This window comes from Hibiscus syriacus, unplaced genomic scaffold (assembly GCF_006381635.1).
Source record: "Hibiscus syriacus cultivar Baekdansim isolate YM2019G1 unplaced genomic scaffold, ASM638163v2 tig00112523_pilon, whole genome shotgun sequence".
Lineage (NCBI taxonomy): Eukaryota > Viridiplantae > Streptophyta > Magnoliopsida > Malvales > Malvaceae > Hibiscus > Hibiscus syriacus.
This window is the reverse complement of record NW_024063355.1, coordinates 515,264-528,899: the sequence shown is the minus strand read 5'-3', so window position 1 is coordinate 528,899 and position 13,636 is coordinate 515,264. Positions and strand designations below refer to the sequence as shown.

The 13,636-nt window shown below is 36.0% G+C and overlaps 1 protein-coding gene and 2 pseudogenes across 1 annotated transcript; 1 reads left to right on the top strand and 2 right to left on the bottom strand.

Moving 5' to 3' along the window:
- Positions 1-223: 223 nt before the first annotated feature.
- LOC120181326 (peptidyl-prolyl cis-trans isomerase Pin1-like) lies at positions 224-1,806 on the bottom strand. Its single transcript, XM_039186488.1, has 2 exons — positions 1,470-1,806; positions 224-474 (listed from the first exon to the last, which is right to left on the bottom strand). Exons 1-2 carry the CDS (start codon positions 1,711-1,713, stop codon positions 350-352), a joined length of 369 nt encoding a protein of 122 aa, XP_039042419.1. The 5' UTR covers positions 1,714-1,806; the 3' UTR covers positions 224-349.
- A 463-nt stretch (positions 1,807-2,269) lies between these two features.
- Positions 2,270-6,824, top strand: LOC120181388 (annotated as a pseudogene).
- Positions 6,825-7,108: 284 nt separating this feature from the next.
- LOC120181256 lies at positions 7,109-9,195 on the bottom strand (annotated as a pseudogene).
- Positions 9,196-13,636: the final 4,441 nt, after the last annotated feature.

Here is a 13,636-nt window from a genome sequence, read left to right as displayed (position 1 = left end):
TCTAAAAAACAAACGGTCTGCTAAGCATAATGTTTGCGCGTGGTATGCGCGGCGCAGACATAAGAGGTTTGAAGAGGTGAAAAAGTGAAAACAAACAAATACTTAGTTTACCAATACCAAATGCTTTTTATTATAAGCAGTCAATCTCACAACAAAACCAAAAAGCATTGAAACTTAAATGCTTTAGCAACCAAATTGTCAAATGCATTAAGGTCTTTCCAAAGTGTAAAACAGCACTAGATGAAATTAGCCATAGGCATTATCAGAAGCGGTTTCAGAATGTTCACCGATAGATTTTCCGAACAGACTAAATTAATTGCTCACAATATCCAGGCTTCATCACCAATAATCAACCTGTTCTCATTATGATGTGAACCCCGCTGTCAGTATCCACAATGTCGCTTATTTCACCAACCTTGAGATTATAAGTTGCATCCTCGAACGGCTTCTGCATCTGGCCTCGACCAAAAGGACCTGCACCAAAAAGTTGTATAAGATTTGGGTTTGTATTATGGCTTTGTGATGCTGAAACAAACTAATGAAAGGTCACAGATAATTAGCAATAAGAACTGAGTGGCACATTCCTTACAGGATGCTGATACATACTAATGAGAGGTCGCGGATAGTAAAGATAAGAACTGAGTGACACGTTCCTTGAAGGATATAGTCAGAAAATTACATTAGTATATTAATATTTCAATAGATTGGCAGTATTCAATGTCAATAATGACATAAAACATATAGCATGAACACATTTGTACAATTTGCTAGAATTGAATGATGGACTAACTTTCATTGTGGAAGAACTGCTGTGCCTGGGAACCTTGGGATCAATTCATGTAGTCAGAACCCCATCAAGAATAAGAATAAAGAAGACTTATTGAGAAAATTTAAAGTATCCATTTCATACATGTATAAAAGTCTATTTTTATCTTAGTTTCTTTTCCAGATTCTCAGGATACAATAAAAAACAGGAAAGGGCTTAAACCTTGTAAGACATTGGCCGAAATATTACTACCATGAGGAAGGATATGACAGCACATAAAAGACTAAAAAATGGTCAGATGTAAAGGCTGTCATTAACATATTGGATATCTCTTAAGCCAATGAGAAACTCAGCAACAACCTATTGAATAAGCCTACTCGACTATTACAGCTCCGATTGCAGGGATCCCAAAATTCTAATATCTTAACGCCTGAAACCCTAATTTCAACAACAAAGTATTCAAAACGCTAGCAGTAACCAAAGTGTGCCGTTATCTATATGACTCACTTTTCAACACCTGTATTAACTCTAAGTATCTTTTTTGCCCTCCAATAATACAGCTTCTCACAAGTTTCTAAGCAACCAAACAGAAAACAGAAACTATATACTTCCAAATCGGAGCCTCTATTTTCATATCTAAAACTAAATCAGCAACGAAGCTTAAAAAAAGCATTTGCACCGCAATCAAAGGCACCAAACTAACCGAGATCACCGCCGCGTTTAGCGGAGCTGCAATCGGAGTAGCGTGAGGCAACCTCGTCGAACTTAGCCTTGCCGGAAACGATATCGTCACGGAGGAGCTTGAGCTGCGAGACGGCGGAGTCTCTGGTGGTAGTGGAGATGAATCGACCTTCTGGATCCTTCCAAGAAGCCTTGCGGCGAGAGCCTTGGTGTTTGATGAGTATGTGAGATGCCCTCACTTGATTGGCCGCCGTAGACGATGACATCTCGCAACTTCTTCTTCCACTAACGATTTCTTTTTCAATCCGGATATACTGTTTTCGTAGTTCTCAAGTGACTGAAACACAAAAGAGGAAAGAAAAACGGTTATTACAGAATTTGTAAAGTTTTGGGGGCACTCGCATTATCGCATGTAGGAAAAGCCGGGTGTTATCTTCTAACGTGTCGTTCTCTCATTGGTTAAAAATCAATTTAATTATCTCCATTTTCTAGAAGGGTAAGTTACAAAAAATTATCACTCAACCTTTCCCCTCTCCATTTTAGGTCATTAGAGTTCTAAAATATTTAATTTAATCACTACAGTTTAGACATTGGATTTTTTATATCATAAATAATTAACGATATTATGACATAATATATAATTCCAAAATAATTTCATTTGAAAAAAAATAAAATTTATTCCAAAAGAATATTAGTTTATATCTCTTACCTTTTCTTTTATCTTATTCTCTTCATCTCTTATTGTGATTGGTCATCCTTAGCATCTCTCGGAGATCAGGTCTTTTGTTGTTTTTAAAATTTATTTACTAAAAAAGCCGTTAAATGGAACCGTTTATGAAACTTGTTCCTGATTGTTTGGATATTTTTTCTCCCTTTTCTGCGGTTTATTGATAGGATAAGTGTAAGAAGGAAAATTATGTTCAAATATCCATGGATTCATACGTACATTTGACGGGGTTAGAGGATGAAGTTAACAAGTTAAAGGATGAAGTCAAATCATGCAGGATGAAGTAAAGGATTTGAAAGGGAAACTATCGGCAGCTCATTCAGAGATTAAATCTAAGGATGCTTTGATTAGCCAACATGCTAAAGTTGCTGAGGAAGCTGTTTCAGGTATGTGTTGGAAAAATTAATGCTCGCTTGTAATCCTACCATTGAGAGATGGTTTTGAGAGCTTTTATGCAACTTTTTTCTTCAGGATGGGAGAAGGCGTCGGAACTTTTCTTTACACTAACTATCCTCTTGCATTTGGTATGAAATCAAGGGAGTTTCATGGTGAAAATGAGGTCATTATCTAAATGAATTAGCTAAGAAGGAAAAACTCACTCAACAAGTGAAGAATTTAGAGGAGAGGATAAAATCTAAGGAAATAGCTGAGTCATTTTTTAGGCTTGATGCCAAAGAATTGAGTATGGTCCTCGACTTGGCCCTTCCACCAAAGTTCCAAGCTCCTGGCTTCGAGAAATATGATGTGACCACTTGCCCTTCCTCCCACATCAGCATGTTCTGTGGGAGAATTTCTGGATACTTAGAGAATAAGTTGTTAATCCACTATTTTCAAGATAATCTGACTAGTCCCATTTCCATATGGTATAATCAGCTAAGTCGTACTCAAATCTATTCGTGGAAAGATTTAGCTCATGTCTTCCTAGGTCAATAGAAGCATATGAATGATATGGACTTTGATCGAAAAACACTGCAAAATATAGAGATGAAGCACAATGAGAGCTTTCGACAGTATGCCCAACGATAGAGGGACGTTGCATCCCAAGTGCATCCATCAATAATTGAAAGAGAGTTCACCATCATGTTCATCGATATATTAAAATCTCCCTATATTGATCACATACTAGGAGCTGTAACTATGAGTTTTTCTGGCATCGCCATGTGTGGAGAAATGATCGAAAAAACCATCAAGCATGGTAAGATGGGGGTATTGGAAGTTTTGATGTTGAGACAAGAGCTAGGGTCAACATAGTGGGATCTTATTCAGTTAATCATGGGACCAAAAGCCGTAAGGCGAATCGAGAAAAGACTCATATTGATCCGTTTCCGATGACATATGAGAAATTGCTCCCAACACTAATTGAAAAGAACTTGGTGACTCCAATGCAATCCAAGCCAAAGGAACCCCGTTCCTTGAAGACTATGCCGAAGCTATCGAGTTGAAACGATGTCTCGAAAATCTTACTCTCTCGAAGCTGTCGGTAGAGGATCGAGCAGCACATTTAGATGGTGATCTTAAGGAGTGTATGAGACAGGTAAGGAGTGTGGAAGAAGAGAGTAAGCAGAAATTGCAGGATGCGATTCTAGCTAAAGCTATACATTTTGACAGAATAAAGCTTGGTCTCGAAGCGAAAATAGCTGAATTAGATGAAGGGCTTTTGAGAGCAGCCGCTGAAAACCAAGCGCTTTCGAGGTCATTGCATGAGCGGTCGAATTTGATAGTTCAACTTGAGGTTGAAAAATCTAAAGTGGAAGCTGAAACAGAACTTATGAAGGAAAACCTTGTGTCACGTGAGAGGGAAATAAGCTCACTCAAGTACGAGCTGCATATGGTTTCTAAGGAGCTTGAAATTCGCAATGAAGAAAAGAATATGAGTATGAGATCTGCAGAAGCAGCAAACAAGCAACATTTAGCTAGTGTCAGCAAAATTGCTAAACTGGAGGCAGTGTGTCAAAGACTACGTGGCCTAGTTCGTAAGAGGTTGCCAGGGCCAGCTGCATTGGCCCAAATGAAGCAAGAAATTGATAATTTTGGCAGAGATTTTGGTGGACCTCAACCTAAAAGGAATGTAGTTAAGAATCCTAACCTGAATTTGCCTCCACGGATGGAATCATCTGCTGGCAGCTTGCTGCAATCCCACAAGGAGATTGATTATCTTACTATGCGTTTGTTGGAGATGGAAAAGGAAACAAAGATGCTTAAAGAAGCTTTGGCCAGTCGCAATAGTGAACTACAGGCTGCCAGAGAGACGTGTGCTAAGACAAATCTGAGGGTGAAGAGCTTAGAAGCACAAGTACAGGCCCTTAATCATCAAACAAGCTCCCCAAAGTCGAGCATTGGGCACCCTGCTGGCGATCTTTCTAGTCAATATGCTAGCAATGCACCTAGTATCAGTTCCATGTCTGAAGATGGGATTGATGTTGAAGGACTTTCAGCTGAATCTTTGCTACCAGTAACCTCCGGTATCTCTCATCTGGGAATGGAGCAGAGTAGTCATAAAGTTCATAAGCAAGAGAACTCCAATTGCTTGGAATTGATGGATGACTTTCTAGAGATGGAGAAGCTGGCATGTCTGTCAAATGATGTTGGTGGAGCTAATGCTGTTTCTAGCGATCCAGCTAATTCTGATCAAGAGTTTGGTTTTAGTCCATCATCAAATCTGGAATCTTCAATTGCAAGATCATCAACAAAGGAGCTTCAGCAGGATGTGGAAAATCCTCCCTTCCAAAAGCTTAAGTCAATGGTTTTTACAATTTTTGAATCTCAAACTAAGGAGAAGAATTTGGGAAAGGTCTTGGAGGATATCAATTGTGCTGTTCTGGAAGTACAAGGTTCTCTGTCTCAGCAGCCAGTCACTTATATATGTGAAGGAGCTCAACTGGATCATGTTCCTTCCGATCAAAAGGATGTATCTGGAGGGAGATTGATTTTCTTAGATGGAGATAACGTTACAATATCTCAGATTCATCAGGTTGTACTATCAGTTGGTAGAAAAACAATGAGAGTTCAGGACCCTCATACCGATGGCCATGAGATAAGTAAAATATTAGATGACTTCTCTGTCTTTGTGGATAAGTTCATATTCGACAATAAGGGTTTGGTTGACTTCATCTTAAAACTTTCTCATGTTTTATCTGAAGTAGATCGACAGAACCTTGGTTTCTTGGGATATAGGGATTATGATAGAAATGCCAACGAAAATGATTGCATAAACAAGGTTGCTTTGCTAGAGAATAAGGTTGTACAAGGTAACCCATCAAAACATTCATGTGTTGGAGGGTGCTATCCTTGTCATTCCTGTCCTGACTCGAATGTACTTCATGATGAAATCTTGGATCCAAGCTTTAAACCCAATGCTACATCATGCTCGTGCTTATTGAAAGAGTTGGAACAGCTGAAATTGGATAAAGAAACTATGGCAGTGGATCTTACAAGAAGCAATGAAGATCTTGAAAATGCAAAGTTGCTGCTGCAGGAGACAGAGAATAGGGTAACTGAACTGAAGTTACAGTTGGCTTCCTCTCATAATCTCCACAGCCTCGCCGAAACTTAGCTGAAATGTATGAATGAGTCTTACAAGTCACTAGAAGTGCGTAAACAGGAGTTGGAAGCTGAGATAAACCTTTTACAAGAAAAGTCAGCGAAGTTAGATGATAAACTACAAGAAGAAAAGCGTGGCCATCAAGATGCCCTGGCTAGATGCAAGGATCTCGAGGAAAAAGTTCAAAGGTAAGCAGCTAACTGTTATAATGCATGATGATACTGCGAGCAGAAATGATCTCTAATAGGAAATGTTACATGCTAAAGGAACGCAGCATCCTTTCTATACCCGTCATCAGTGATAGAAGATTCTGAGATGAAGATCAAACAGGTATGCAGCATAATAACTCTGAAAATATTAATCGAGAAAATGTGGAAACCTATAATCGACTGATGACCTTTCAGATATCCTGTTATAAGAGCCTCTAGGGTGATAGAATGTTTGTTAAATGCTCTCTGGAAGTTCCTCTACATGGACTTATGTTGTAAGAATGTTATCCTTCTCGGGGTGGTTGCACTTTTTTGCTTGACCTATTTTTTTGTTCTTCGTTGTATGAAAGGCCTGAGGTTTGTGGATTGATCAGAGTAATCCTTCCTTATTTGGTGCTTTTGGAATGAGTTAGCTCGAAAGCTTTAGCTGAAAGTGTCTGTCCTTTCACTCTCTTTGCAGGAAAGAGATATAAAAGACGCAACACAAAAGCTCGCAGCATGCCAGGAGACAATTTACCTTCTCGGGAGGCAGCTGCAGTCTTTGCACACTCAAAGTGATGAGCTGTTGGGTGAAAGTTCAGTAGAAGGCAAATCATAGCGGTTCCAAGGCACACAATATTCGCTACACCAATGACCTTGAACACATTGAGACGGACAGCGTAGCTTCTGCAGATGTGCAATCCGTGAGTGATGATTCCTTGCATTACGGTCATTCCACATCAAGTCCCCTGGATAATGGCACCAGTCTTTCACCGCAGTCTTTAGGGAGCTCGTCTCACCTCAATCATACACGTACGAAGTCTATATTCTCTGCTTGTACTCTTGATCAAGAGAAATACTCGCTTAGTTTCGGTAGTCTCTTTTCCTTGAAGGGGAAGAGCGAGCAGTAGAATCATGTCGTCTAGCCCCATCTGTCCTATGATAATGTTTCCTTCTCTTTTATGCTGGGATTGTAGCTGAGTTCTAATCGGAACTCGTGCATTGTAGAAATCATAGTTATGTGGAAATGAAATGGCAGATCATATGCCTGTATTAACCAACTGCAGTCCACTCCAAAATGTAAATAAGAACCATAGTCATAAACCTGAACCGACATGTCTGAACTACGAGTTTTCATATTTTCATTATCTTTCTTCAATCCCTTGACCAACCACATCAAGGAAAATTGTTACAATAGGAAAGAGAATTGCATGTCTTTTTCATTTCTTAGGTTGTTAACAACTTAACATACTACTTGGCTACAATCAGTTCTCTTAAATGAAATAATTCACAACTCAAACTAGAAATAAGGTTGTTACGGCTAATATCCACATCTTTTTCAGTTCTTCACAGTTCACTTCATCATCCCTAATATAAACTCGACGAGTGAACTCCGATACTAACCTACCGGAATCATATACATTCGTAACTGGAGGCCGGTTTCAGCGGTTGAGGCATCCCATCTGTCACACTCAACTCTCTTCTCAGCTTAACAATATGGGCTTGAACCTATCAATATCATGCAAGTATAAACAGTTGAAAGATATCAGTCATTTGCCCCAAAAGTTCATGGAAAATAAAATAGTAACATTAAACAACTCAATTGGACATGCATAATTACACGTAAAAAGCCTGTAAGTCGGGCTGAAAGCTCATGGAGCAGACCCGCTATCATAGCCAAAAGCGTAACTCAATAATTCATATCAACAGAGTGTTCAACGATACTATAACCTGTACATTTGGCTAGACTTCTGTATAAAGCTTATGGTATGCCTATTCATAACTAGTAGTAAACAGAAAGTATAAATTCTGGAACACTCCACAACGGCTCGACCAGGTTAATTGCAAACACGAAAAGTAATGAGCTATTCTAACCTGCTGACGAGCTGAGGCAAGTTTCAACAGTTCATCTGCCTCTGAGAAATTCATAAACCACTGACTGAGTGGATGATCCTTGGTGTCGCCCCTTCCCCTGTCATTCATATTTTCAACTGGCGCTGCAGAAACAAGCAAACTCATCTTAAAGAAATAAATTTGACGAACATGAGTTGAAATAGAAGGCAAGACAAGTAAATTTACCCGGAGCAGGTAAGCTAAACCCAGCAGGCAGTCGTGGCACTTGAATAGCCGGATGATTTTGTGCACGAGCAAAGAAACACTCGGAAGGCTCTGGAAAAACAATCTCATTGTATGATTCCATAACCACAGGTTTCTTGGTAGACTGTGGGCCAGATTCATCTTCAGGATACAACTTCAAGAAGTGAAACCTACAAATATCAAGCCTAGTTAGTAAAAAAAGCACCACACAATACATTAAGTAAGCAAACAAATAAACAACTCACAAATCCAATTTCTTGTCGCAAACATCGCTGTGGAAGAAAAGGCCAATTCCGATTTCAAATTCACCCCAACCACATTCTGATAACTCGAAAGGTGGCGATTCAACAACCCTTGTCGGGTTATTGAAACTGGGATGCAGTTGAAACACGACACGCTTTATCACTGCTCCAAGATCTTCATTCGTAGCCCCACGCACATAAACAGACCACTTATGTGACGTGACCTAATGTGACTAAATTATCTATTCTATCACAAAACAAGGGGAATTGTATATTATGGAAAAACATACTTACTCGCTAGCCTTTCGACCGAGATAAAATGCTATGGTTCCATAAACAATCGGAACACAAAGCTCAACATCTTTAACTCTCCTGTTTGTACTCTAGAAATGATCAGAACAGAACAAATAATGTCACTATAACGGAGAGATTTACAAGCGGTAAACAAAAATTCAACATTTCCCAATTCTTGCTTTCAGATGTTAAAGCAGAATTATGCTTTATCACTAATCACTAATTAGGAATGGGAAAAATTAGTTCTGATGAACTTGAAAATCCTTCTAAAAAACTGCTACATCGTCCCTTGTTTTACGCAAATGGAATAATCTTACTAAAAAGATTGAAGAACCCGGAAAAATGGCACCAAAAGCAATTGAAGAAGGTGAAAAGAAGAACCTTTTTGTCGCTTTCATCAGTAGTTTTGCCAAGTTTGATGATGCGCTGTGGCTTGGAAGCAGAGCCACCATCCACAACTTGGGATTCGGTAGCCGTGTGAGGCATTTCAGCAGAGAGTTGAAGTGGGATCGAAACCAGCACAGCCAAAACAAGGGTTTCACTTTTCTCCTTCAGTTTCCTGTATCAGAATTTAGGGATTGTTTTGATCAATTTTGAGTGGAGAATTGGGGGTTTAAGCCATTTGCTGAGGCGAAAAATGGATGGAAAGGAAACAATAGAGTGAGATTCCGAGGTTTTTTCCATCTGTCTTTCTTGCCACGTCAGCTTCCATTTTGGCCAAGAAAAATATAGAATAATCTTTAAGATTGTTAAAATATTGAGTTAATTGCATCATATGGCCCCAAACTATAACCCTCATTTTAAATTAATCTCTAAATATTTTATTATTCTAATTTCATCCCTAAAGTATGATACTCATTTTAAATTAGTCCTTAAACTTTTTAAAATTCTAATATCATCCTCAAACTATGTCTCTCATTCTAAATTCGTCCCTAAACTTCTAAATACTCTAATTTTGTTCCTAAATTCATCCAAATATGTAATTAGCTTTAATCATAGTTTAACCTATATTTTATTTTATTTTTCAAACATTAATAATACAACTTGGCATGACGGTTTTATTAACAGGGAATGTGATTAGTATATTCATATAGTTTGGGATGAAATTGAAATATTGAAAAAGTTTGTGTATAAATTTAGAATAAATGATATAGTTTGGGGATGAAAAATAAAACGTTCAAAAGTTTGAGGAATAATTTATAATGATATTCATAATTTAGGGATGAAATTGGAGCATTTAAAAGTTTAGGGGCTAATATAAAAGATATCATAGTTTGAGAACATATGATGCAATTAATTCCAAAATTTTCAATCGATTTTTTTTATAAATAAATGTAATATTTTAAATATTTACTATGAATTAATTGCACCATACATCCTTTAAATATGGTCATCATTCAAAATTGGTCCCTATACTTCTGAACATTTTAATTTCATCCTTAAGATATGAATCTCATTCTAAATTAGTCATCATCTGTTTGAGCATTCCAAATTCATTCCCAAACCATGATCAATAATCTAAATTGATTCCCAAATATTTGTATGTTCCATAAATGTCCCCTAATCATTCAAAAGTCGATCGAATGTGATGGCGATCGAATGAAGTTTAATTGGTCAATCGATATGTACGAAAATCGAGATAATATTTTACTACCTCTTTGCATGCTTAATGGAACATGTTAATATTGGATAAATGAATGGATGTATATGATTGATCTATTATGCATGTTTGATTATGTACGGGCTCGATCCGAATACGGTTTAAGTGATAAATTGGTTAAGACTCGATTGAATTGCACAAAAGAATTAGAAGATTGATAATAAATAAATTTAAGGTTAGTGATTAATCGGAAAATGAATTAATCTTAGAATCCTTAAACTTTGAATATTATCGGTAAATGTTTTTATGTTAAAAATGTTTGAAAAGAAAATTACAAAAATACCTTTATAAAGTAAAAAGAGAACAGAATTGACCCGAATAGTGGGATTAACCTGATAATTCATTATTGACCTAATAAAACTAAAGATCCACCGATTGAACTCCTGACTTGTTTGGAAGACCTGTAAATCGATTAGAAGACCTAAAAATCGGTTATTAATCCTCGAGATCAATAATAAATAAAATAACCCTAAATAGTCATCCTTGATTTGATAGACTACTTATTCACTTGATAAATACTCGGTCTGTTCAAAAACATTATGAATACAAATTTTAGTTTCCGAAGAGGTAAAAGATTTAGAATTTTTAATTTTTAGAATAATCACCCGATGATTAAAATAGTGAAATTGATATATATATATATATATATATATATATATATGACTGGATCAAAGAAAATGATTAGAACACCTTTGTGCTTATAAATGACAAAAATAACATCAAATGTTGATATAACCAAAATACCCTTGAATTTTAAAAGGACCAGAATACCTTGAACTCTAAGATAACCAAAGCAATCTCGAGTACAAAAATGACCCGACTACCGTTATTACCTAGAAATAAGTGAATGTTATTAGATAATTCTGGAAATATTGAGAAAACCTAAGTATTATATCACCTCTAAAGATTACTGAGTACGACTCAAGTACATCAGTCATCTTGGAGAATGTTGCAATACATAAATAAAACAAATACCATTGGAATACGCACAATTCCTCAAGATCAGTTCAATGATGGTTCTGAAGATGATCAGTTCGACTAGTGTTGTCAGTATTAAAGTATGAATATTCTTGAAGTGCATCGATTTGAGTGGTTGACATGTATCACAGTGTTGGGATTTGGTCAGTTTGAGTTGATCCGATATCCTGATAATTGACATGAATCTTGAATACCGTAAATCATCATTTCATCTTTATTGGATTAAGTTCCTAAGAATCCATTAGAAATCAAAGTGTTTGAAATTCCCCTGATAGCCTAAATAAAGGAATCGCTCTGGTTATATCTAAAATCTTAATTTATTATGATGTAAAGGTTCCTAAATACCTTTCTGATACACCTGAAATCCTAAATGGTCCTGAAGCATCAATATCTGAATGTCTATTTAGATCCATTAACAATTAAACCATTTTAATAGGGACCTCGATCCTGAAACCCGATCAATTTTGCGTAAGGTCATATTTTCTATTCCTGATAATTTCCAAGCACATTCGAAAAATATTTGGATCCTCTAGTGTGTTCCCTATTGACAGAAATATTTTCTCTTATTTATATAAAGTACGATTTTTTATATCTAGTTTTTGATTTCTGACACAAGGTACAATTAGCTCATGATTTTGATATTATTGTTTGCTATCTGATATATTTTATTGGGGTACTGTCTGGGTACGTGTCTGGCGACTCTAAGGTTCAGCTAGATGGTAAATCGTTTCTGTTCTAATCATTCATATTAGACTCCTAGATCTTAGGGTAAGTCCTTATAAATTTATGTTATAGGGTACTGCATTTGGTGCACGATTGGAGAGAAACTGTGTATTTTAAATAAAAACCCAACTTTTGTTTTCTATTTTTTTGATATTAATAGTTCTATCTGAAACTATTTTGTTGGAGTACTGTCTGGGTAGGTGTCTAGAGTCTCTGAGGTTCAGTTAGCTAGTAAATCATTTATGTTCTAATCATTCATATTGGACTCTTAAATCCTAAGAGTCTAGGATAAGTCCTTATGAATGATGTCCTAGGAAATTTCACATGGAGTATTCAGATGAAGGATACTACAATGATTTTAAAAAAACTATTTTAGTGAAACAACTACTGTTATTTTTAAACTATGATTACATTTTATTATGGTTTTGAAGGAACACAATAGACGTCTGTTTCAATCTCTGAACCTGGTTTTCTAAATGTTTCCTCCGAGGTATAAGTTTATTGTCTGTTACCTGAAGAAATATTAGTGGAACCTCAGCTCATCACGAAAACATGTAGATGCTTGAATCAATAAGACAATTTTTATGCTTGTTATTTATTTACATGTCATTCAGCATCACCTAATAGTTATGTTTTACTGAGCTTCCTATAGCTCACACTGTTATTCACCATTTTAGGTTAAAAGATATATCCAATGCATGTATCTACTTCAATAATGGGAATTCCTTCAGCTTTGCTTATAGAGTATGATACAAGTGTAATTAGGGGGCATGTAAGTCACATTTGATTTTTATATTTAGTCTGCAACTTTTATGATAGGAGATATGAATGAATTCTGTTTTACGATTTATACACTTGTATTTTTATATGTTTTAATAAAAAAATTAAAATTTTCTGTTATTTTTATTGTGAACCACTCTAGTAGTGGTCATAATGTGACATATCAGGATTGGGTCACCCATAACAATATGGGGTTGTTACAGGAGCTTTATCAGGCAAGAGGTTCAAGGGGATTTTTTTGATTCAATATCATCTTCATGATTGTGATAGAGTGTACATAGACTTAGATATCTTCCATTGTCTATGATAAGTATTTTCAGTCATTTGCAAATTTGTTCTCTTATGTTGTCTGTGAAGTTCTACCGTGCGACAGTCTTAATATATGACTAAGGAAAGACGCTATCGATTTTGTTATTATTTTTTAATATTTTTGGTAAAAAATTACCTAAAACATTATTATTTCTATATAAAACATTAATGCTTTTAACATTTCCAGTAAATTGTCAAATAATAACAAAATCGGTAGAAAAATAATATTTAAAGTAACGTTTACCAGATATGTTAAAAAAATCGGTAAAGCGCACAATAATAATAAAATCGGTAGAAATAATAATATTTTAAGTACTTTTTTTACCAAAAATGTTAAAAATAATAATAAAACCAGTAACACATTTTTTTAACAGTATATTAAAATTATCGTACGTGAAACTTCTCCTAATGTCTGTCCTCCACGGTTGCGATTCCGGTTGCATTGAAATCGCAACCGTTAGTTTATAAATTATTGTTAAATTCACTTATCGAAAGTTTGCGCTTTTATGTCGTGGTGGCGTTTCATGCTGGAAGTGAACGTCGAACATTCTTTGTCTCCTTTTGTTATGTGTACTTTTAGTTAATTAATTATTTTTTGAAAAATATTTTTAGTAAAATAACAATATTTTAAGTTACTTAATCAAAAATAA

Coding starts and splice junctions, on each gene's coding strand:
- LOC120181326 (XM_039186488.1), bottom strand. CDS start 1,713: ATGTCATCGTCTACGGCGGCCAATCAAGTGAGGGCATCTCACATACTC. Junction 475..1,469: donor TAAACGCGGCGGTGATCTCG/GTTAGTTTGGTG, acceptor TTTTTGGTGCAG/GTCCTTTTGGTCGAGGCCAG.